Source organism: Musca vetustissima, unplaced genomic scaffold (assembly GCF_032173495.1).
Source record: "Musca vetustissima isolate MV318-11 ecotype Yass unplaced genomic scaffold, APGP_CSIRO_Mvet_v1 utg12009, whole genome shotgun sequence".
Lineage (NCBI taxonomy): Eukaryota > Metazoa > Arthropoda > Insecta > Diptera > Muscidae > Musca > Musca vetustissima.
Genome location: NW_026881687.1, coordinates 162,594 through 189,556, shown reverse-complemented (window position 1 = coordinate 189,556; position 26,963 = coordinate 162,594). Strand labels below are relative to the sequence as shown.

The 26,963-nt window shown below is 33.8% G+C and overlaps 2 protein-coding genes across 2 annotated transcripts; both read right to left on the bottom strand.

The window, feature by feature from the left end:
- Nucleotides 1–7,602: 7,602 nt before the first annotated feature.
- LOC133327647 (D-2-hydroxyglutarate dehydrogenase, mitochondrial-like) lies at nucleotides 7,603–15,993 on the bottom strand. Its single transcript, XM_061536170.1, has 5 exons — nucleotides 15,988–15,993; nucleotides 8,717–9,259; nucleotides 8,488–8,656; nucleotides 8,295–8,424; nucleotides 7,603–8,178 (listed from the first exon to the last, which is right to left on the bottom strand). Exons 1-5 carry the CDS (start codon nucleotides 15,991–15,993, stop codon nucleotides 7,605–7,607), a joined length of 1,422 nt encoding a protein of 473 aa, XP_061392154.1. The 3' UTR covers nucleotides 7,603–7,604.
- A 1,482-nt stretch (nucleotides 15,994–17,475) lies between these two features.
- On the bottom strand, nucleotides 17,476–26,444 carry LOC133327646 (D-2-hydroxyglutarate dehydrogenase, mitochondrial-like). The gene is made up of 6 exons (XM_061536169.1): nucleotides 26,298–26,444; nucleotides 22,287–22,379; nucleotides 19,438–19,986; nucleotides 18,312–18,480; nucleotides 18,121–18,250; nucleotides 17,476–18,052 (listed from the first exon to the last, which is right to left on the bottom strand). The coding sequence occupies exons 1-6, from the start codon at nucleotides 26,442–26,444 to the stop codon at nucleotides 17,476–17,478; spliced, it is 1,665 nt and encodes a 554-aa protein (XP_061392153.1).
- Between the last annotated feature and the right edge of the window lie 519 nt (nucleotides 26,445–26,963).

The window sequence follows — 26,963 nt, the reverse complement described above, 5'->3', positions numbered from 1 at the left end:
CTCCAAAGTTCCGTTCCAAGCATTGTTTTTATACCCTTCACCACTCTGTGGTATACAGGCAAAAAAAAGGCGATAGACCCACGGTTCCTTTTGAGAATATGCATAGATTCACTTTCTGAGTCGATTTATGCATGTCCGCCCTCTGTCTGTCCATGAACCCTATCGGTTCAGATTTAGCTCCCATATATAGTTTGGTCCGATTTTCAGTAAATGATGCACCAAAGCCCCAAAATATGGAACATTGACACACAATTTTGCACAACGTACTGAAATTAGTATAACCTACTGTGTGAAGAGTTTCGAGGAAATCGGTTTAGATTTAGATATAGTCCCAAATATATTTTCGTCCGACTTTTCAGTAAATGGTGCGCCAACGCTCCTAAATATTGCCAATTGGATCAAAATTTTGCACAACGTACTGAAATTAGTATAACCGTATGGAAAGTTTCGCTGAAATCGGTTCAGATTTAGATGTAGCTGCCATATATAGTTTCGTCCGATTTTCAGTTAATGGTGCAGTAAAGACCCAAAATTTTGCACAACGTACTTAGTATGACCTACTGTGTAGAAAGGATCACTGAAATCGATTCAAATTAAAGGATCACTGAAATCAATAGTACCCATATACAATTTCGTCCGATTTTAAGTAAACGGTGCACTTAAGACCCAAAATATGGCCGATTGGCCCACAGTTTTGCACAATGTACTGAAGTTAATGTAGCCAAAAGTGTATCAAGTTTTGTGAAAATATTTTTTTTGCGTAATACGACGTTTGTTAGAAAACATCTGTTGAATATGCCCAAAGTGGTGAAGGGTATTACTACTTTACTGCTTTCCTTAGAGTTTTTTTTTTTGTTTTTTATATGTTGTGAAATTGCATTACCAATTCAACCGTGCCAAGGTTCGGACATTTGGCACAACAGAAGAAAATTCCTTTTCACAGCAGATTTTTCTTGTAGTGACGGACTTTTTTCCCCTACAGACTACAATATTTTTTATTCAATGGTAAACAACTGCATATTGTGCAACCTTAGGAAAATAAGGAGGTGGCTTTGAACGTTAAGACGCCGGACAACAATCAACAGATGCCATGGGAACCAGGGTTCAAATCCCAGTTGGGCTCAAGCAGAATTTTTGAGTTTTTAAGTTTTATGTTTTAAATGTTTCTATTAATTTCTCTTTCGAGACGAGCACATGATCGAAGTTGCTATAAAAAGGAAAGCCAGAGAGATTCTACATTCCCACCATTATGCGACGCGTTTTCAATTTTTAATACATTTTCCTAAAACTTCCCATTTTTGTGTATTCGCTAATTGCCGACAGGACTATATGCAATAAGCTCCATCTTACAGGACAATTCTTCCATAAAATCATGTGTATCGTTGGAAAATTTCAATAGTAAAGAGTTTCGAAAGTGTTGCTTGACGTTGTATTTAAAAATTTCTGAAAATATCCCTTATTAGGGATAATTTGACGACAATTCTTCGTTGGAAAGGACTACTTTCTATTACAATTTGCATTAACTGTTAAAAACATTAATATTGATTCCAAGCCTAATTCTTGGAATTGGAGGCATTCCACGAGATATAGCTAACATCGAGTTAAAAAATATGAACCCAACAATATGGCGGGACCAACATCTTATCGGTCAGTCCAAAGACTGAAGAGTCTTTGGTAGTAACCACTATGTACGCACTCTCAACGAGGCGAGAGTAATTAAACAGGAAACATGCGACCATCATAAAGATATCCACATTGATTTATGTAAAATATTATGCCAAAAAATGGAATTATATTACAGTTATCCACGGATAACATCCGAAAACTCGAGAAATTTGTTCTTATAAAATATAATAAAATAATAAAATGCTGCGCACATTTTATAAGATTGTGTGAAAAGGACAAATGTACGTACATTAGGAAAATATGAGTTAGTATTAAACTAAAAAAATACAATTGTGGAAATCTTTAAATATTTCCATTTATGAGAAATATCGGAATTGGCTTAAACAGTTCTTTATTGTATTATAAATAAAAAATAAGCAAGTGGAAGAGTCCATGGTACAATAATTAATGGTACCTGCTGATTAAAATTTTTTTGCAACCCCATATACACAGCAGTTCGATGTCAATATACATATATGTATATTGAACCAGAACTAAATGAAGCAGACTTCATGTTAGAAAATAGAGTGCCTCCAGAGCCAACGGAAGAACAAATAAAACTTGATAGAGACATTTAGAAGCACACACCAACAAGATTAGTAAGATAGGCTATATACAGTGGCTCCATCGAATAATCGGACAAGTGGTTGTCAGATATAATAACGCTATACATTTCAAAAAAAAATGTCTAAATGTGTAATTTTTTCGCTTTTATTTACACATTACTTACTTATATTTCTGAACAATACAAAAAACAACAACTTTCCTAGTGATAACAGTAAATTTCGTCAGAAAAACAAAATTAACTCAATTTATTGTGTTCAACGCAAAATCGGACAAAGCAAAGTATCAATGTTTAAAGTCCCGTTATTATGCAAATATTAACTTCAAATCGGTATTTTGTTTGTCATATTCATTCGTAAATTGCATTTAGACCAAGAAAGTGGTAATACTAAATAAAAATAAATGTAAATGGCTCCAAAAGGGAAACAATCCAGTGTGGAAATCAGGCAATTAATAGATAAATTGAGTTATGAAGATAAAACAGTAAGAGAAATTGCCGAATTGGTAGGAATGAGTAAATCTACTGTCCAAGACATTATAAAGAGGTTCCGTGATGAGTTCCGATTGACCAATAAAAGCAGAGAAGGTCAAGGGAAGATATTAAATGAGCGAGAAGAGCGTTCGATATTAAAAGAAATAAAACAATATTCATTTTAAACCGCAAAAGAACTTAAAATAAATTTAAAAACTCGCACTGGAAAAGATGTGTGCCTAAATACTATTCGCAATACATTGCATAAATATAATTATTATGGGAGAGTTGCAAGAAAAAAGCCATTTATTAGCCTTAAAAATAAAAACTGTAGTATAAAATATGCCAAGGAGTTTTTACTAAAACCAGACGATTATTGGAAGCAGGTAATTTGATGATAGATCATCTTAAAATAAATTTCTATTGATAGTTTTCATTATATTAAGGTTCTGTTTACTGACGAAAGCAAATTTAATTTGCACGGATCAGATGGGAAGATGTATGTGTGGCGTAAGCCAAATGCTGACTATAATAATGAGAATACAAAAGCCACTGTTAAGCACGGAGGAGGTTCCGTTATGGTTTGGGGCTGCATGTCGAGTGCGGGAGTAGGTAATTTGCATTTTATTGATGGTAAAATGGACAAATTTGTCTACCTCAACATTTTAAAACAAAATGTAAAGCAAAGTGCAGACAAATTGGGTATCGCGAACAACTTTGCCTTTTATCAAGACAACGATACCAAGCACACATCAGGTGTAGCAAAGCTTTGGTTGATCCATAACTGCCCCAAACATATACAAACACCTGCACAGAGCCCAGACCTTAACGTAATTGAGCATCATTGGGAAGAATTAGCTAGGAGAGTGTATGAAAAAAAATTTAACTCCTTAGTACAGCTTAAGGAGGCTTTACTGGAATCGTGGAACTCCATAGAGCCGGAGGTATGTCAGAATTTGGTCAAATCAATACCGAAGCGTTTACAGGCCGTTCTGGACAACAAAGAATATGCAACTAAATATTAGTTTCTCGATTTTTTGCATTTTTTACCATTGATACTTTGCTTTGTCCGATTTTGCGTTGAACACAATAAATTGAATTAATTTTGTTTTTCTGGCGAAATTTACTGTTATCACTAGGAAAGTTGTTGTTTTTTGTATTGTTCAGAAATATAAGTAAGTAATGTGTAAATAAAAGCGAAAAAACTACACATTTAGACAATTTTTTTGAAATGTAAAGCGTTATTATATCTGACAACCACTTGTCCGATTATTCGATGGAGCCACTGTATAAGGATAAAATTTAGCTAACAAAAGTGTTCCCACAAAAATATTTTTAATAGAAATAAGCAATTGCGCGAGAATATTTTAAATACATATATCGAAATTTTAATTTTAAAAGCGGAGAGAAAATTTTACACCTTAACGTGTGAGGAAGGAGCACATTTTATTATTTATATTTGTACAACAGTTTTAGAGACATATACTTATGTATTTATTCAAAGTTTTGAACCCATTTCACATTAATATCCAGTAAATTAAAGCATTTATATTAATTTTTTAGGTTTGAAGATACTAAGTTTTGGAAAAACATAGACATTATCTGTATTGTTCTAGTGGGATGTATTAACTTGTATTCCTTATTAATAAAATGCTTATTATTTCTGTTTGTAATGAATTTCTCTACTTTGAACATATAAATTTAAATATAAGAAAAGTTCTTCACACATATTTTTATTGAAGCGAAATATAAGTGACATTTGTATGATATATATTTTAGGAATGAATAATCGGATATGACATACTTTAAGCTTGATATAAATATTTTATTGCTGTTTTAAGGGAGGAAGTCAAAATGTTCAAAACTGCCCCCAGGGGGCACCTTTGAACAAGGCTTGTCATTTTTGAACGGCTTGGTTTTTTACAGTGTTTATGTTAAAATATAAATGTATTTTATTCAAACATATCAGAAATGCATTTATTTATTAAAAAATATATACAAAAATTTTCGAAATTAAAATATTCAGATCAAAATTTATTAAAACATAAAATGACATAAAAACAAAAATTAATATGATGAAAAATACAGTTAATTTCGTAGTCTTATTATCTCATTTGAAATTTTGAGAAATCGAAGCCAAAAGTTAAAAACTCCGCTTTTTACTCGAATTTAATGGGCATGTTGCAAAAAATTTGTTTAACGAAAGAAAACTTTCACAGAATTCTTCCTGCGCCCTTGTCACCTATAGTCACCCATGTACAATTTGTCGACAACTGAATAAGCTAGCCAAAGTGGTTTACGCAGATAAAGAACAAGATTGCCATATACAAAAATGTGGTAGCTGGTCGGAAAAAATTTAAACCAAGATTTTATGAGCGCTGTTCAAAGGTGCCCCCGTTCAAACGGTGCCCACCTCTCCCCTACTCTAATTTGTGAGCAGTAATGTACATTTGTAATATACTTGGTAATTCTTTGAAGTTTTGTGTCCCCAAATTTTTATTTAAAGAATACAACATATTTTTAAATTTAAATTCACGCCTTTCCATAACTCATTTGACTGGTATTTTTCCCTAGATGTTCCATGTTTAATTCATTCACAATTGTAGATAAATCTGATAGAAATGCAAAGTCCATAATGAAATGTTTATGTTTAAGAATAATGTGCACATACATATTTTCTTCTTCTAAAAATTCCACTACTTCACCTCTTAACTCGAATAGTCGGTTAGAGCTATAATCGCGGTTTAACCACCCAGTTTTGGAGAAGATTTTAAAATCAAAGAAAGACGTACCTTTATTTTTCAAAAAAACTTAAAAATTTACGGCGTGTTAGTTAATTAGATGGACACCTCGACCTTTATTTCATTGCTGGATGGGCTGTTAAAAACATTGCTGTAAGAGCTAGCTGGTGAATAATACAGTGTAAACTGTAACCTTCAAATCCATTTTTGGTAAATTTTACGTTGAACTCATCCTTTTTTACAACCACATCATCAGTGCAAACGCCAGCTAACTTGTTTGAATCTACAATGAACAGAAGTTTTTTTAATTTGGAGAGTCAAATATTATTTTACCCGTTACATTCGAATTTAACGGAAAAATCGTGAACATATTCTCAGTAAATGTGGAAGAAGGAGCATCGTTTTTAGAAATTATGGAGGATGAATTTTCTGGAGGTTTAGTTGTGTGATTGTTATAACGGAAGCACTCATTCTAGAAAGTGCCCTTTGAGCGCTAAAACATTTTTTAAGAAAAAATATAACATAATAAATTTTCCCCGGAAAATACCCATACGTTAGTTTAGTAAACAAATATATTGGGTTTTGAGTTTGGTAGAAAAATATGACGAAATTGTGGTATATGTCAACATTGACGGAATTCCTTTTATAATAAATCTGCAGAACACTGTTGTGAGCAATTCTATTAAATATAGTAAATATAAAAAATAGATAATTTGGTCACAAATAGACTTGCATTATGGGGGGAAAACTTTACAGTTCTGAATAAGAGCGCTTATATGCGATACTCCAGCCAGGGCATTTTTCGGTGGAATTGTTGGACATACATCACGGCGTGACTATACAAGTTGAACATATGTTAATCACCATTCAAAATAATATATCTCTCTTTGAAAAATAAATTTAGATATGGTTTCATAAGTACCACCAGCATTGAACTTTTTGTTGAGAATTTTCCTGCAATTTTTGGTCAAAACAGTGTATAAGTAATGTGCCTTTGCCTTGTTTTTTTTATTCACCCCTATTCCGTAAGTCGTCGTTGTGCAAAAATGTGTTTGTATCCTTGCAACATCCAATTGGAAACGAGATAGACCCATAGTTACATTTTAGTATTATTTTAATTATTATTTTAGTATTATTTTTATTTGCACGAAATTGTCCAAAACTTGTTGAATAGAGTCGAGAATGACGTATCCTCTTCTTGATCGGACATTTTTTTAATTCCTTAAAAAAAAGTGTTGGCGGTTTATTTGGTATACCATTTGTATTTTGTTTTTGCAAAATAGTCAGGCTGAATCCCAGTTTGTTATTTTTATAAAAAAACAACTATTTATTAGTGGGGAATGTATGGCTTTGTTTGCCGAGGGGTAAAAAAATTTTGTTCTAACACTTCGTCTACAAAAATAATGACGAAGAATCTTCGACATCGTCGTCGTCAAACTTTGTTACGGAATACCAAAAATGTGTCAATAGTTATCGATAAATGTCGACAACGACATAGGGAATACCAATTTGCAAAAAACGACTCTCAACGACGTCGTTTTGTGTCGACGACGACATACGGAATAGGGGTGATTGAAATAGCTAACAACAAATTAATATAGATAAACGAATTTCGAATCAACGTTATAGTTTTAACTACATATACTTCCAAAATCAAAAAAGTTTTATTTAATGTCAAAATTCTAAAAGGTCTTTCAGATTTTAAAGAAATTTTCTGTGGTAAAGAAATTTTGTAGATAATATCATTCCAATTATTTTCGCATAACATTTTACATAAATCAATGTGGATATCTATATATTTCCAAATACTTATTAGACTTGCATTCAGTATTTATATTTCAACAGTTAATGCAAATTGGCATATGCAATAATCTTTCCAACGTTGTTGTAATGGAAGAATTTGTTCTGATAGTTCAATGGTCATCAAATTATCCCTAAATTTTTAAATAATACTTTTCAAGGACCATTACAGGCGTGTATTTCTTAAATAATAATTTTTCAAGGACTTATAAAACAAAATTTCACTTTAAATGAGTAAAATTTGTTATTTTTTAAATTTTCTAAAAATATATCACTTTTTTCTTTATTATTTTATTCACTACATAAAATTAAAATTTCCTATGACACATATTATTAAGTCCACACAGCTATATTAACACAAATCAATACAAAACCTTATAAGGATTCAAAATACAATTAGGATCCAGCAACTGTTTCATTTCACGCATCATATTTATGGCTTCGGGTGCTTTCGAATGTTTCAAATATTTTGTCTTCAAAAAGCCAATACCATGTTCGGCGCTAACACTACCCTTCAGCTGAGCGGTATATTCATAGACAAAAGGTTCCAATAATTTATACAATTCGGGATTATATTGTTCGCAGGAAACATTGAGATGGAGATTCAAATCACCCAAATGACCATAACCCGTGACACGTTTAGCCAAATGGCCGACACGTTTTTCCACCACGTTAACGATTTCATAGAAGGAACGCAGTGGTAGAGATATATCATATTTGAAGCAATAACCATCCTTGGTCAGGGCAGTCGAAATGAATTCTCTTAGCTTCCAAATTTCTTGCATCTTACTAGGTTCACTTGTGCAGGTACCATCGACCACATCGCCCTTGTCCATAACCAGTTGGATGAAATTGTTTAACTTCTCCATATCGTGATCGGCATTGCTTCCAGAGGTTTCGATCAGCATATAAAATGGGTAGCCTTCAATGGGGGATCTGTTGGGAGAAAAGGAGAATCATTAGGAAACAAATCAGAAATTACGAATTTTTGGGAATATGCATATTTTCCCTAATATTTGGAAGATGATAGGTGCTGCTTTTCTAATACTCACTGTAAATTATTGTTCTCCACACTGGCAGCCAATGAGGGGGCATCAATAAGTTCACAAGATGATAGAATCTCACCCAGATGGCGTTTTGCATTCTTCAGGGTTTGCATGACAGCTTCGAAGGAATTTAGACCTGAGTATGGGGCAAATTATATTATTTTATTCCAAATATTGAATAAGACTTCAGAATAGTTACCCAAAAAGGCCACATTGACGGAATCCGAAATGGCTGGACACAGAATGGCCACTTTTGTAACAACACCCAGTGTTCCCTCGGAACCAATGAACAGATGCTTCAAATGGTAGCCAGTGTTATCTTTTTTAAAGTCCGACATCAAATCGACAACCTTGCCATTGGCCAGAACCTAAAAGAAAATTTCCATTAAGATTTTTTTAGAAATAAAAATCCGATTGAAAAAACCTACCGCCTCAACGCCCAACACCGAACCATGCAGATTTCCATAACGTATCACACGCAAACCACCAGCATTTGTTGAAATATTACCACCAATGTGACAACTGGATTTGGCACCCAAATCCAAGGGAACGACAAAACCCGCCTCCCTTGTTTTAGCATCTAAATTCTCTAAAATTACACCAGATTCGCATGCTGTGATCCCGGTAATATCATCAATACTGAGAATTTTATTCAGACGTGCCAATGATAGGACAATTTCATCACAAACTGGTACGGAACCACCAACCAAACCGGTATTACCACCCTGAGGACACACAGCCAAACGTCGTTCATTACAATATTTCAGAATTTCGGAGATTTCTTGTGTTGAGCCTGGCCTCAGTACTAATTTACTGCGTCCTCTTACACTGCCCAAGAAGTCCACATTGTAACCTTGCAAGTCATCGGTGCCATCTTGCAGGAGGTTTGTGGGGCCAACAATAGATTCGAAGATGGAAACATCTTTGCCATTTAATTCGCCATAATTACCACGTTGGATTTTGTGGCGAACCTAGAATGGAGTAATAGAATAAATATTAAAAATCAGTTTACAAAACGAATTGAATGAAAAGGATATATTTCCAAGGCGTGGATTTTTTATTGAATATTTTTCCCAGACCATCCAAGCGTGGATTTTTTATTGAACATTTTTTCCCAGACCATCCAAGACGTGGATTTTTTTAGGAATACATTTTCTCAGATCATCCAAGGCGTGACTTTTTCAAAGAATATTTTTCCTAGACCATCCAAGGTGTGCCTTTTTTAAAGAATAGTTTTTCAAAGGTTATCCAAGTCGGGAATTTTTTGAAGAATTTTCTGAGTTCAATTGAAAATATGTATATTTTACTTACCTCAGTCAATTCTGGTATCTTTGAAGTTTTATATGTCCGAATGGCAGGTAAAACTGTATTTTTTATTTTCTGTAAATTGATAGACCGTAACATCTGTAAAAAATTACATTTATAAAAAATATATAAAACTGAGTGTTGGTTCGTGGGTCCAAGACAAAAAATGTAGTGAAGTAGAATTTTTGAGGCATTATTGTTAATTACATAGCTCGATGTCACCATAAGTCCAAGTTGGTTCAATTTATGGGAATTTTACTGTATTACTTTTTGCAATTTTTAGTAGGGAATTTCTATGCGCTATTACCGTTATCTTTTATTTTGCTCTATATAATGTTTTCGTTTATTGTCACTTAATGGTCTATAAAAATTCAGAAAAATTTCAACTTTTGTCAAATTTATTTGTAAATCCCCTAAAGTAAATTTTTCGATTTTCAGCATAAGCATTTACCACTATTTCAAAAAATCGTTTATCAATTAATTTTCTAGACAGGCAACAGACAGAAGTTCTCCCTAATCAATAGAGTCAAAGTGTGGCCAAGAACATAAACACGAAGATAGCACGCGACACCGGTGTGATCAGATAAACATATAGAACTATGAAATGTTTTTCTCATACTTTTGCGTAGTATATTTCCATAATATTATGTTGAGTGTCTCTACATAATTATGTACACAGGTCTATTCAATAGACACTTGGTCACTTGCTGCCAACAAAAACAGTTTAAAAAAAATTCTCTTATCTCTCGAATAAAATTTCAAACCGGTCATTGTTTGTGTCTCTCTCTGTTTGAACATATGTTAGGGTTGCCATGTTTTTAATGTGTGAATTGCAAGTGTATATATTTTTCATTTCATAAAGTATCAAAATAATTGTCGGAGACCTAAAAAAAGTTCTATGTCAAATTGTTAAAAAAATCTATTCGTTCCGAGTGCTTTTAAATTGACCCAAAAAAACTTACTTCCAATTATAGACTATTAAGCCCCATAAGTACATGTTTTGAGAAAATAGTATATAATAACGAATAAAATCCGAAGTATTTATACTGGTTTAATTTTCTTTGATATTGACTTTTCGACTCTATTTGAAACAAAGGTCTAATTTGTAAACGTCCTAAATTGTATACTCCTTTATACCTGATAAAATTAAAAGTTATCTCAGTCGAAGAAAGACGATCGTATTTACGTAATATTCCTGCTGGTGTCCCTCAGGGTTCAGTACTGTCACCTCTACTGTATTCCTTTACATCTCCCATTTCAAAATTTCCAAAATCAACGTGGTAGCGTTTTATGTAGATGACAGCTATTATCAAGGAAAGGTTTCTAACTCAATCGTGAGGAGAATTCCGAAAGCTTTTGTATTAACCTCTAAATATATTTTCCAAATGGAGAATACAAATTAATGAAGACAAATCTCAAGTGATTATATTCCTTGCAATAAGTCCCCAAAAGAATTTCTTCTATAAAACTTAAGGTAAATGATAAGAAACTTGAATTTTCATAATCCGTTAAATATTTAGGCGTCATTCTAGATGAAAAATTAACCTTTAAACAATATATACAAGGCGCATGTCATAAGGCTGTAAGATGTAATTGATCTTTATATCCTATACTAAATAAACATTGGAAATTAAATTTCGAAAATAATGTACTTTTTTACAAAATGTGTCTAAGGCCAATTCTAACGCATGGCTGCCAAATTTGGTATAACTGTGCCAAATCGCGCATGAAAAAACCAGAAGTTAAACAAAATAAGAATCTGAAGATCATTTACAATCTTCCAAGATAGTATCCTACAATTCAACTTCACACTCAGATATACCAAAGACCCAATGTTAGACCGATTAGAACAAAATTTAGCACATCGTACGATGCGGATTAATGTATGCACCGTTTTGTTGCTTTCGGTTCAGATTTAGATATATCTCCCATATATATTTTTTCGTCCAATTTTAATTAAATGGAGCACCAAAGACCCAAAGTTAAGCCAATTGGCACAAAATTTTGCACAACGTACTGAAGATACTATAGCCTAACGTATGCCAAGTTTTGTTGACATTGGTTCAGATTTGCATATAGGTCCAATATATTTTCGTCCGATTTAAAGTAAATGATGCACCAAGGACCCAAAATATGACCGATAGGAACAGAGCATTGAATAAATATTCTTGAAAAATTGCCTATTTTTGAAAACAAACTAAGTAAAAAAAAATAGGGATGATCTTCACCGATCGGATTTATCCTAGTTCATACGATAGCTCTATACCCAAAGAGACGTGTAAAAATTTGGAACCGATTGGATTAGTAGTATTTGAGTTATCGTTATCGCCATTCATAAAATCACTGTTTTTAGAAAAAAGCGATTAAAGTTTGTGAATCACTCTTGCCGTTGCATGATGCTGACACAACAAATCGGCTATATCTTCAAAAGTTGTTGAGATTTTTACTTGGAATTTTATAGGAACATTCTGGAATTAGTGTAGGTTCAAATTAAATCAAAAAACAAAATTATTTTTTTTTTGAAACCGAGAATGGGGGTCCCCTTAAATGGATTTACTTAATTTTGTCCCATTGTAACAAACAAATGGCATGTTTATGGATTGATTTAAGTCGATCCATAGTTTATTTTCGACGACTGCCGAAAAAATAATGGATTTCTTTTTCCCCAACCTAATATAATTTCCAGTTCCTACATCTACCTCAGGATCGTATAGACTAATTTACAAAAAAAAACATATGGCAGTCCCATTTCTAAATTAATTACATAATTTGGATGGGTGCAAATGTACGACATATAATTTTTTTTAGTTATTTTCCGTAGTGTTAATAACCATTTTGTTTAATGATAGTCCTCAAGAACTGATATTTTCATTCTACAGTATTTTTCTACACCAAGCATTTCTTTTTTTCACATTTTTTTTATTTTGATGTCATTACAACGTAACATGGCAACACTGAATTTTATCGACCCCACCCCTCACACCGTAATTGTTGAACACACAACGAAATAATTCCATTTACATTTTAAACACATTTTCTCTTTCTTTCTCTTTGCGTCAGTCGTTTTTAATTGTGAATTCTCAGTTACGCTTTGCTCTCAATTTTATTTTGCAAACAAAAAATAATTCCAACACACACAAAACCAACATACACATTTAATTGTTTTTATTATTCTATTACAGGAAAATTTTTATTAAAGTTATTTCCACAATTTAAATAAGAAATAAACACTTTTTTTCTTATATATATATTTTTAATACAGTTGCAGAATTATCAAATCATTATTATTTCCTTGATATTTTGTTAAGTAAGACTGTGAGATTTTAATACCTTTACGAATAAACACGAACAGTAAAATAAAAAATCTTGTGGACAACACTCGGCGAAAGCAAAACAAACACTGAATGTATGAATGAATAGAAAACAAAATAAAGCAGGCATTCAAAAATGAGCTCCGCTAGACTTGAGCAACATATGTTTGTCACACAGTAGAAAATTATGTGCGCAGTTGTTGTGCTTCTCTTGAACAGGCAACAACAGATCATGATGGTGGCGGGGGGTATGAACATGTGGGAGAATATTGTATTGGGTGAGTATTGATTCTCTTAAAAAAAACTATGAGATTTAAAGTTTTTTTTCCAATATACCAAAAAATATTCTAAATTTTTTGAACAAATTATGGAAAATTCGGTGTACACCTAAGTCTGTTTTTACACGGTTTTTTGTACACGGGTTTGATATAACACGGTTTCAAAATTGAATATTTTTAATTTTTTACACGATTTTATTCCATTTAGCACGATTTGAAATTTTATGTACTTAAATTTGTTTATCAAATTTAGTTTTTGCGAAGTATGTTCATATCACAAAAAAGTATTTATGAAAGAAAAAAGTCTGAAACCATCGATAGTATCGATAGTTTGCGAACACTAGCTTAAAGATTTAAGTGAATTCCCCTTTAGCGCGCACAAACAATTTTTACTGGTCAAAGCAAATGTGAATGGCACTAATTTAGGGGAATTCCCTTTATGTATAAGATCAATGTCTTTTTTTACACGGCTTCTTCTTGAACCAATCTACCGTGTAAAAACAGACTTAGGTGTACTATAAAATCCATAATTCCTGAGATATGGACATCGAAATTTCCTCTGTGAACCTTGTATTTTCCCATGCAATATGGGTATCAATTTAAAGCTGTTGACGTCTCAATTATTGTTTTTATTAACTTCAGTACGTTGTGCCAATCGGCCTAGCCAGTGATCTGTAGTGCACCTTTTACTAAAAATCGAACGAAAAAATATATAGGAGTTATATGTAAAATTGACACACGTAAGGCTATACTAACTCCAGTACATTGTACAAAATATTGTGCCAATCGGCCAAACTTCGGGTCTTTAGTCTACAATTTACATTAAATCGGATGAAAATATTTATGGGGGCTATATCTAAACCGATCTTTAACCGATTTCAATAGGGTTCGCTCTTGGGCCAAATAAATGAACTGTACCAAATTTCATCCAAATCGGATTATAAATGTGACCTACACGTTGTTTACATTTCAACATCAAAAGACGGACGGACCAACACTATGCCAAATTTCGTGGAAATCGAAAGACATATAGAGACTTTGGTGCATCATCATTTACATAAAATCGGGCGAATATATTTTTTCCAATTTCAATAGTGTTCGTGCTTCAAATAGATGAACTGTACCAAATTTCATCCAACTCGGATCATCAATGCGACCTGTACTTTGTTCACAACTTAACATGGACAGACGGGCATGCATAAATCGATTCAGAAAGTGATTCATGCATATTCTCGAAAGGAACCCTGTGTCTATCTCGTTACTTTTTGCCTTGCCATAAAGACATAATACCCTGTACCACAGTGTAAAGAGGGGGTTATATGGGGATTACCCCCAACAGGGGCGAATATTATTTTGGAAGGGAGAATTGTTAAAAAATACCAAATTACGGCGAATTCTGCTCTGAACCCCTAAAATACCGAAGATTTGGAGGTTCCTTGTATGTGGGCTACACAAAAATTTCGATCAATATTTATAATTATTGCAGAAATAATGAACATACCAAAATGCAGTCATTTTGGGTTTAAAAACGTGGGGGCTACCCGAAAAAGTGGACCAATATCGATAATTTTTGTGTGGAGATTTGGTACCCTATAAGAACACATATTGCGAATTACAGCGAATTCGGTTGAAAACACAATCATTTTCAATATAATACAAAAACCTTTATATGAACATTAAGTCAAAATATGGACCTATGTCACCATCTCTTTGCAAAGACAACATCAAAATACCGAAACGCTTATGATGTTGGTATATGGGAACTATACCAAAACATGGACCTATATAGAAATTATTCTGGATATATATTTTTTGGTAGGAAAATTTAACACCCAAGGAATAATTTTAAATTTTGAAAACTGTTTATACCCTGCATCGCATTTTATGTTGATCAACTATATAATATTGACCCTTTTGTAGGATGTACCAGATAAGAGGGCATAATTCCCAAATTCAGACTGGATCTAGGCTTGGTAAAGATAACAGATTGTGTAAAGTTTGGTTCAAATCGGACATTCCATTCGCCTGATATTGAATACATAAATATTGGAAATGTTTACCCTTTGCGGGGGAGGTACCAGAATGAGTGCACCAATGGGTCCCATCTTCAAACTTGATCTGGGCTTGGTAATGATAATAGGTTGTGTAAAGCTTGATTCAAATCGGACATTCCATTCGCCTGATATTGGATTCATACATAATGAAAAAGGTTACACTCTGTGGGGTAGGTACCAGTGTACCAATGCGTCCCATCTTCAAAATTAATCCTGGCCTGATTAATAGAATATGTTTTGAAAAGTTTCGTTAAAATCGGATAGTTCGTTTGCTTGTTATTATGAAACAAATTTTTAGCACAATTTTGACCATTTTGTGGAGGAGTTTGGACCGATATTCCCCGTCTTCGAAGTTTGGAAGAAATATTAGGATGTGCATAGTTTGGATGAAATCGATTATTCCCTTCGAGAGTTATCGTGCGCACCAGCCAGACTCCAAATTTTCTGAAACTGATTTGGTCCAAAGAAACATGGGGTCTAAAATCAATATTTCGATGAGACACATTTCCACCGTATCGAAATGTATATAACTTCATTAGCCATAAGGCTGAGGGTATAAAAATGGTCCGGTACTTCATATGGCTACTAAAGCAACATTCTGAAATGGAGTTTTGTATTCACCGATAATCCGGAATGCCAAACTGTAGACACTTCAGAGGACCGAAAATGGGTCGCGTCCCACTTTATAATGGGTTTATGTCAAAAGATGCACCTACATCGAAAAATGTCGGCAAATATATTTTTAAATTACACCCATTTCGGCGGAACAAAGGTTTTAAACCTTAAAATTACAAAATTCTAATGGTGTGTCAACATTAGAATTAATATTTTAAAATTATAGTGGAAAAAGGTGTCCGACGTCCCCAAAATGCCCTTTCTAGAGCCTACCCCGAAACATAGACCCACATTGACTGATTTTTGCTTGGGAAATTTTTACTTAATGTGAATCCAAAATATCAAATTGCAGTCAATTCTAAAAATTTCTTTTATTTGCACTTTTTTAATTTTTAGCACTTTCTAGGATTGTGTTTACCAACATTTAGTAATTTTATAAACAAAGTTTTGGCAACACTGGTCCTAATATATATATATTTAAAAAAACAAGTGAGCGGAGCAGTATAGTCGGACAGGCCCGACTATACTGCCTACACAACTACCAGGGAACACTAACTTTCTGCTGATGTTTATTCTGAGCCTGGGCAATATTTCGTGATATTTGCACCCTCTTGCCCAATTAGAGGTCAACAGAACATTCTTACAGTGACATATTTTCCGAATATTACTAATATTCAGACAGCCCTTCTAATTACTTGTCCAGATTCCCTTCCGGCTTATAATTGTCGACTCGAAAAAAGATAAAAAAATAAGTTTCCGGTCCACTTCATCCCAAAATTTGTATCTGATCATCACCGAAAATTAAAGGCGTTGTCCTTGACCATACCTGGAACATCATGGAAAATTTCAAAGCGATCAGTGCTATATTTCCGTCTTCTAGTGTGGTAATGGGTTACCAAATAATATATGAACACGTAAATACCTGTATATATTTAAGTGTAGCTCCCACATCCGAGTACATACGACAATATAATTGGTATCAATTTAAAGGTCAACCACTCCTTTTTGGATATACTATCAACTTTTCGGGTCTATGTCCTTCAGAGGTTAATATATACGCCATAGAATACAAATTTTGACATTTTTCACACAAAAGTCAGGGTCCATTTGACCAGCTAAATATTTATGAAAACAGGCATGCTTATTCTTTGGCCCGATCCCCTTCTCCCTGTGAAATTTCGCGAAGTTCGGGTCATAATTGCGACCTCTGGAGCGACTAGAAAATCGGACAAAAATAATGTATTTGGTTCATTTCTTCCAATAAATATTACCCGATCTTTTCTAAAAACAATAGGGGTCTTCATTGGCCACAACCCATCCTACATTCAAAATTTCGTGAAGATTGGTCCATAACTGTGATCTGTATCGTGTTTACAAATTATAATAGACGGACACACGTGTCTAGATCGACTCAGCTAGTCGAGCTAGTCTTCTTCTTCTGGAACTATTTCTCCTAAAACTATTTTTTATTTAAAAATATGTTTAAAAAAATGCAGGCCAATAAAAGTCCTTGCATTTTTTTAATCCACGTTTAAAATAATTGTTTTAAAAAAACGTAGTTTCTTTTATTTCTTGTTTTAATTTAGAGCCCTATATTGTTTATTTTTGAGTATCTTCTTTTATTTTACGATCTTAAAACTTTATAGGGATTTAGAATACCGTTTGGATCCACCAAACCCTTAATCTCATGCATCATTTGTATGGCTTCAGAACTTTTCGAATTTTTCAAATATTGAGTCTTCAGGAATCCAATACCATGTTCAGCACTGACGCTACCCTTCAGCTGAGATGTATAATCGAAAACGAATGGTTCGAGGGCATTATACATTTCCTTGGTATACTCTTCCGTGGTGATATTCAAATGAAGATTTAAATCACCCAAGTGACCAAAACCGCTAACCCTCTTTGCCATATGACCGACACGTTTTTCCACAACTTTGACAATGTCATAAAATGACCGTAACGGTAAGGATAAATCATAGGTGTACAGATGACCATCCTTGGCCAATGCTGGTGCTAATATTTCACGCAATTTCCACATTTCCAGAATTTTACTAGGTTCCCCAGTGAAGGTGCCATCCACGACATCACCCCTGTCCATTGTCAGCTGAAGGAAATTATTCAATTTTTCCATGTCATGTTCGGCATTGCTGCCCGAAGTTTCGATCATCATGTAGAAGGGATAGCTGTCTATGGGGGATCTAAATTTGGGATACAATTTTAATAAGTAAATTGGAATATAACATATTGAACTTCATTTTTGACTCACTTCAAATTCATATTTTCCACAGCCGCATTCAGTGAGACATCATCAATCATTTCACAGGACGACAGTATCTCACCCAAGTAACGTTTGGCATTTTTAAAGGTTTGCATGACATTGTCGAATGAGTTGAGACCTAAAGGAAGATAATGAGAAGTTTTTTTTTTAATTTTCCTTTTAACATTCTCCGAACTTACCCAAAAATGCCAAATGCACAGACTCCGAACGAGGAGGGCACAATATTGCCACTTTTGTTACAACACCCAAGGTACCTTCGGAACCAATGAAGAGATGTTTCAAATGATAACCGGTATTGTCCTTTTTAAAGTCCGACATTAAATCCAAAATTCGACCATCTGGTAAAACCTGGAAAACATAAAAGGATTTTTTTAAACAATATTTTTCCAGGGACTATCCAAGGCTTGGTTTTTTAAAGAATATTTTCGTGGATTTTTTAAAGAATATTTTTTCAAGGACCATCCAAGGCGTGGATTTTTTAAAGAATATTTTTTTAAGGACCATCCAAGGCGTGGATTTTTTAAAGAATATTTTTTCAAGGACCATCCAAGGCGTGGATTTTCTAAAAAATATTTTTTCAAGGACCATCCAAGGCCAGAATTTTTTTAAAGAATATTTTTTCAAGGACCATCCAAGGCCTGGATTTTTTAAAGAATATTTTTCAAGGACCATCCAAGGCGTGGATTTTTTAAAGAATATTTTTTCAAGGACCATCCAAGACGTGGATTTTTTAACGAATATTTTTTCAAAGACCATCCAAGGCGTGGATATTTTAAAGAATATTTTTTCAGGACCATCCAAGGCCTGGATTTTTTAAAGAATATTTTTTCAAGGACCATCCAAGGCCTGGATTTTTTAAAGAATATTTTTTCAAGGACCATCCAAGGCCTGGATTTTTTAAAGAATATTTTTTCAAGGACCATCCAAGGCCTGGATTTTTTAAAGAATATTTTTCAAGGACCATTCAAGAATATTTTTTCCAAGACAATCCAAGGCGTGGATTTTTAAAGAATATTTTCGTGGATTTTTTAAAGAATATTTTTTCAAGGACCATCCAAGGCGTGGATTTTTTAAAGAATATTTTTTTAAGGACCATCCAAGGCGTGGATATTTTAAAGAATATTTTTCCGAGGCACAGGCCTGGATTTTTTAAAGAATATTTTTTCAAGGACCATCCAAGGCCTGGATTTTTTAAAGAATATTGTTTCAAGGACCATCCAAGGCTTGGATTTTTTAAAGAATATTTTTCAAGGACCATTCAAGGCGTGGATTTTTTAAAGAATATTTTTTTCAATTTCAACTTACCGCTTCAACACCCAACACCGAACCATGGAGATTTCCATAACGTATAACTCGCAAACCACCGGCATTTGTTGAAATATTACCACCAATATGGCAACTGGACTTGGCGCCCAAATCCAGTGGAACCACAAAACCAGCCTCCTGAACTTTCGCATCCAAATTCTCCAAAATGACACCCGATTCACAGGCAACAATGCCCGTGATATCATCAATACTTAGAATTTTATTCAGCCGTCCTAACGAAAGGATAATTTCATCATAAACCGGCACAGCACCGCCCACTACACCCGTATTACCACCCTGTGGACAAACAGCCAATTGTCGCTGGTTGCAATATTTCAAAATTTCCGAAATTTCTTGTGCCGATCCTGGCTTGAGCAACAGTTTACTGTTACCTCTTACGCTGCGCCAAAAGTCCATATTGTAACCTTGCAAGTCATCGCCATCTGGGCCATCACGCAGTGTATTTGCCGCACCAATTATTGACTCGAAAAAGGTTACATCCCGATCGTTTAATTCGGAATAATTACCACGTTTGACATTGTAGCGTACCTGGAATGGGAAGGGAAGAAAAATACGAAATGCTTAGTAGAGTGTGTGGTAATCATCCCTTTCGTTATTTTCTTGAGTGTGTGTTAACAGCGGGATTAGGAAAACATTAATCCTGTCACTGCTGTCACATTGTGTTCTGTTTGTGTGTATGTATGTACGTTTGTGTGCCAATGTTTATCAACAGCATATTGTTATTGGTTGTAATGGTGGATGCAAATTTGATTTGTATTTTTTTTTTTCTTAGAATGTGCGGAAGGCCCTTAAAAGGATATACTAATGTTGCCTTTATTTTGTTGTTATTTTATTATTGTTTCGTAATCTTGCGCAACAATGTTATTACTTATTGAATAAAATGCCCAGAAATTCTGGGAAATGTTCCATGAGATATTTATAATTCTAATTGAATTTTAATATACGAGTTGGCTCAAATATTTATACCCACCACCATATGGTGAACTGGATATTCAAATCAATAATTCCGTTTTCAACACCTCGAAGTATACTCCTGGCTTAACAATAAGCTCAAATTTTACAATAGAGACAAAAAAGCCAACGACATGTGATAAATTGGACTTAGGGCCTTTACTCATCACTACGAAACAACAACAAATGAGGTAATTGACCTGAGGTCAAAACCAAGTTAATTTTTTTATGAAGAAAATCTATATTTGAAAAATCTTATATAACATTGAGGTGCGTCAAAATATTTACATGAATCGACGGTCAATTAAACAGCTGGAACTGGAGATTATAATGAAAATGAAAATTATTAGAAATTTAAAATTACGTATATAAAACTAATAAATATGATTTTGTTCAAAAAATTAGTTTCAGAACCTAGTGCACCAATCACTGAAATCACTAAAATTTCTTAAAAATAAATTTGTTTTAATTAAGAAAAATAAATATTGATTAAGGTTTTAAATATATGGAGGACAAAGACGATAAATTACAGAAATAGATGACAGATGGAGGACATACATTTTATAGATGACAACCAGTTAAAATAGATGATTATCCTCTAAAAAGAGGACAAAACATGTTCAAAATTAATGTGATTAATTCAACCTTTAAAAAATACTACCGTGATTTTCGATCCACTTCATTGATTTTTTACCTTTTTTTGCAGAATCGTAATCAGCGCCCTCCTTATATATATCCTTATATTTGATATTTACTTATTTTATAAACCCACTGATCTAATTACGGTCAAAAACTGGTATCTCTGGCCCATAGTGCGACATTGCTATTTGAGTCCATTTTTTGTAGCCCTTACATTGGTATTTTTAAGGGTTTATTAGCATTTTTGCATTGTAGTGGCTATAATTACCATTATAATTGGGGTAAAATATCTTTATTTTGAAAATTGTTATATACGTCCGCCCCATTTTCGGATTTTTTATTTTAGCAGTATTTTTTCACCGAATTTTCCAAATAGGTTCCAGCGTTGACATAACCTCCATGTAAAGGTTCCGATAGTTTTAAGGTTTAAGTCTCACTAAAGTTCCTGTAATATAGTAATATAGGTTCTTGAAGACCGCACCTTTACGATATCAGTCGGTATTATTAAGATTTTAACCATAATCGAAATTAGAAAATTATTCAATATAGGTTAATGTTTTCAAATAGCACCTATCTGAGGATGTACAATGAGTCGTTGTTTTTTTAATATTTGTCTAAGGATTATCATATTTGTCGCAGATTATCACTATTGGACAACTTTTTCGGGTATGTGGGGTTAACGTTATCCCCAATATTCGAAGTTTTGATAGGTTTGGATACGTTTTTCAAACGAATTGGCTGTAATTTTATATTTTTGTATATAATTGGGTACAAAATCTATCTTCCAAAAATATCAATGGTTCAAGTGTTGGAGTACTCCCCATATTACGTTACCCCCATTATTTGGTATTTTAGGTACGATTTGGGTTAGGCCTCACAAAACTGTATCGCCAATTATTGACAATTTTGAGTTCGGCCATGTCGAACTTAACAACGTTTTTAAGTGTTTCTATTCAATATTTTTGAATAAATTATGATACCAAAACAATCTTTACTCTTTTAAAAAATATTAGCATGTAAAAAAGTTGTAAGAAAAAGACTTAAGTCCATGATAAGCGTATATCTCAGCAAACACTTACGCAAATAAAATACACTTACAATACAAAAACAAATTACATTTACATCAAACAAGTTTGATTGTTTTTTCTCTTCTGGAATATTGTGAAATATGGACTTTTTGCCTTTACATGTTAAGCCAGCGATTTGTTATTTTATGGACATTCCTAAATATTAGTTACCTGCGACAATTCTGGTAATCCCGCCGAACTGTATTTACGCAATATTGGTGTCCAGGCATTTCGTATTGTTGACAAATTTTTCAAAATTAACATCTGTAAGAAATAAGAAAGTTAACGTTTAATTTGAAATACATTTGAACATATGTCTATACATTGTTATTAATCAAACGATATTTGGTATTATAAATGGGGTATATGGCCTATATATCACGTTTATGTGTGAGAAAATAAATTCGAATTCTGTTTAGGGAAGACGGACACCACCTTTGTTGGTGCGCCCAGTATAACGGTTTAGTTTAACACCGTATAACATAATTAAATTCGTATTTAAAACAAGCCTGGAAATAAAAAGTCGAGATCCACTGTGCAACGGGTGAGAGTGATTGAAAGGGCTTTCAGAAAATGTCGCTTAAGAAAAATATGTAAGAAACATACATACATATAAGGTGATTCACTCTCATCCGTTTTTGCACAGTGGGTCCCGACATTTTACTATATATGTTTCTTAAGGGACCGTATATGGATATTTATACCCTACACAACTATGTTGTCAGGGTATTATAGCTTTGTGCAGCCCCAAGAGTGTGTGTCCTAGACCCACCTTTAAGTATACCATCGTCATAAATTATGCGCTAATCTAGACATGTGTGTCCGTCCGTCCGTCTGTCCATTATAATTTGTAAACACGATACAGGTCACAGTTATGCAACAATCTTCACATGTAGGATGGGTTCTGGCCAATGAAGACCCCTATTGTTTTGTGTGAATAAATGTCAAAAATTTTGTCTGATTTTCTGTCAATATAGGGCCATATATATTTTCACAAAACCCTTTCAATGTCCTTTCCAGCGCATAATTTCTTCCCACATATACATTTTTCTGTGATTGTAATTAGTAAATACTATTTTCACACCCAAGAGGCCGTGATTATGGCCCACCTTTTTACATGGAGAAGGGAATTGTTTTGATAAAAATCTGTCAATATTTTGCGGGTCATATGACTTTTGTGTGAAAAATTGCAAAATTTGTGTTCTGGGGCGTATATATTTGCCCCTGAAGGACAAAGACCCGAGAAGTTGATAGAATATCCAAGAGGAGTGGTTGACCTTTAAATTGATACCAATTATATGGCTGCATGTACTTGGATGTGGGAGTTACACTAAAATATTTACAGGTGCTTACGTATTCATATGTTATTTAGTAGCCCATTACCACACTAGAGGTCGGAAATATAGGGCTGATCGCATTTCGAGTCGATCTATAGGCTACAATTGAAAACCGAACATCACAACACAGCCCACGGTGAAAGGAATTTGGACAAGTAATTAGAAGGGCTGTACTGAATATTAGTAATATTTGTTGACCTCTAGGCGGTCAAGAGTTATATTTTCGTAAAATTTGTGTAGGGTATCGTATGGTCGGCCCCGTCCGTCCATACTGCCCCGCTCACTGGTTTTAATATATATAGGGCCATACCCGATACATTTTCACAAAACCCTTTCAATGTCCTTTCCAGCGCATAATTTCTTCCCACATATAATTTTTTTTGTGATTGTAATTAGTTAAATACTATTTTCACACACATCCCAAGTTTTGCTATATGTTTAACCACTAAGCTCTACACCGCAGCACTGATACATTGAATAACATTAGGTGCAGTATTCAGCAGGAACGTCCATTCTGGATCTTGAAGAATATCTTTCAATTGGTGAAATGTTTTTATAGTACATGAACGTATATATAACTAATTATTGCTCGTCGATATAAGATTTTTCTGAGCATGGATCGGTTAAATGTGGAAAAGGACGATGGACATTTTTGTATAATATTTGGAGGCCTCGTCATGTGGTATTATGATTAGTGTGCAAGAAAATAAGACAAAAATTATGCACTAGGACTCGTGAAAAAAGTGCTCATTCGATTTGACAGAAGATATGTCATCTCACAAATAATTTGCAATATCCGCAAACAAATGTAGAAAGCTTTAGGGTATCTGGCTAAGAAACCAGAATGACGTTTATGATGGATCAACCACGTAGCCGACAAGCCGACAAGTTGAGTCGTGTCGTGAGTCACAGCCAAAAAAAAATATATATTGTGTGATATCCTTTTTATCTTTAACAGCGTTCATGTCTGAATGTTTCCCCATTGGACTTGTAAAGAATTTTTTTTAAGACTTTATATGCCTGAGATGTTATGGCTTCTAATAATTTTCTGCAAAATACTCCATAAGTTCCATATAGGATTGAAATCCGGGGAATGAGGAGGTGTTTGAATCGTTATGAACAATTATAAAGCATCCCTTCTCGAACGATCTGGACTTGTGTTTGGTGTCATTGTCTTGATAAAAATTAAATGTTGTCCCCAATCGTAATTTTTCAGCACAAAATGTCAAAATATCTTTTAGAATGTTGAAATTATAAATCTTATCCATAATTCCTTCAATAAAAAAGAGATTTCATTCTCCCACAGCGCTCATACAGCAACATACCATTACAGAGCCGAGTTTTACGGTCGGAATTGTGTGCTTAGGGTCAACGGCTTTTTTCGCCCTGCTAGGTCCATCCGACCCAAACAAGTTAAATTCGCTTTCATCAGAAAAACGACAGATTTCCAAAATGCAAAATATTGTTTCGTATTTCAGAACGAAATCCAATCGGATTTCCGGTTTTTTGGGGTTTATGAATGACTTTTCAGAGCAACTCTACCTTGAATACCATGCTTTCACAAAATTCTTTGAATTGTTTCTGGGTTACATTTTTTCCAAATATTTTTCTTTGATGCGGAGAAACCACCGTTCGTTTCTTATATTGAATATATTTTTCTCTAGCTGGCTTTCGGCTTGTAGCAAATTCAATTCTCGATTTTGTTCCTCAATATAATTTTTTGACAGCAAATCAAGTAAAAGGATATTTCCGCTATTTTCCGTTGGGATTTTTCTATTTCAGCATAGTTCGGCAATCGTTGTGCCCCAGTCTCCCCATTATGTCTTTGTGCCTATGTTTATAACAGACAAAAGGAATCGGGATAGACCCATGGTTCCTTTTGAAAATATGCATAGAATCACTTTCTGTGTCGATTTATTCATGTTCGTCCGTCTGTCCATGTATTTTTGTGAATAATTACAGCTCGCATTTATGATCCGATTTGCATGAAATTTGGCACATGTCACTTTTTTGGCCCAAGGACGAACCCTATTGTGGATTGGAGAAAATCGGTTTAGATTTAGATATAGCTCCCATAAATAGTTTCATCCGATTTTATATAATTCACAATATTGGTCCTATTGGGACAACATTTTGCACAGAGTAACGAATTATTTTCAGATTGATGTATGCGAAGTTTTGTTGCAATCGGTTCAGATTTAGATATAGCTCCCATATATAGTTTCGTCCGATTTTAGGTAAATGGAGTACCAAAGAGTCTAATTTAGACCGATTGGCACAACATTGTGCACAGTGTACTGAATTAAGTCCAAATTTATGTATGCGAAGTTTTTTTTGGAATCGGTGCAGATTTAGATATATATCCCATATAAATGGTGTACCATACTGTCAATGTTTGTTACTACAGGTTGACATCCGTATTGAAATTACTGCAGGTTGACATCCATCGCACCGAGGAGTCTATGTTTGTTCAATATTCATGAAAGTTAGCCGGTATGGAATTTAGTCTAGAATGCTTTTTGTTTGTGTCCAGATTTAATTATAGCTCACATATATACTTTAGTCCCATTTTATGTAAATGTTGCACCATAGAATCTGTTCTATTTGCACGATATTTTGTTGTGGAAATCGGTTCAAATGTAGATATAGCTCCCTCATATATTTTTGTCCGATTTTCTGCAAATGGTGCAAATGGAGTTGCCTATGTTTGTTCACTATATGAAATATTGCATTGAGACGTTTCAGGTTTAGATATAGCTTCCATATATATTTTTATCCGATTTCATCAAAATGGTGTACCAAATAACTAGTTTGTCCGCTTGGGACGAATTATTGCACAACTTACCAAGTCGAACCTAGAAAAACATGTATTGGATTTTGTGTCGACATAAATTCTGGATAGCACACTGTGTTGCAGCATACCAAATGGTGGATGCCACGGTTGATCGAATACGTCCATTAATATATAGATCTTATACATATCTTGCTCCATGATTTTTCATACATTTCAGATTGGTATGTGCTTGGGTTGGTTTAATTTAGTTCAAATATCTACGTACTTCGCGCAGTTAAATTCGTCCGATTCCATTTCAATGCTCCTCCAAAGATGCTATGTCTATTCTATCTGAAGGACATTGTGCATGAAGGGTATCTATAGTCGGCCCAGTCCGACTTTTTCTTTCCTTACTGGTTTCATATTGAATTTATATAAATATTTGTCTTTTTCATAAATTTTATGTTAGGATGTTCAATTAACACTCCATTTTTATAATGAATACCCTTGCTAGGAAAAAAGGCTGTAAGAATTGCAAGTTTATTAAATATTATTAAGCGCCAGAATCTTCTAGGGGAAGTGTGTAAAAATCAGTCAATGCAGTTGATGCGCTTCTAGCGCGAATTTCCATTTCGTATTTAAAGTTATTATCGATTTGCCAGTTTCCAATTTATAAACAAAAAACTATTTATGGTCACAGTACTTTTCAAAATAAAATATTTAATGAATTATTTAAAC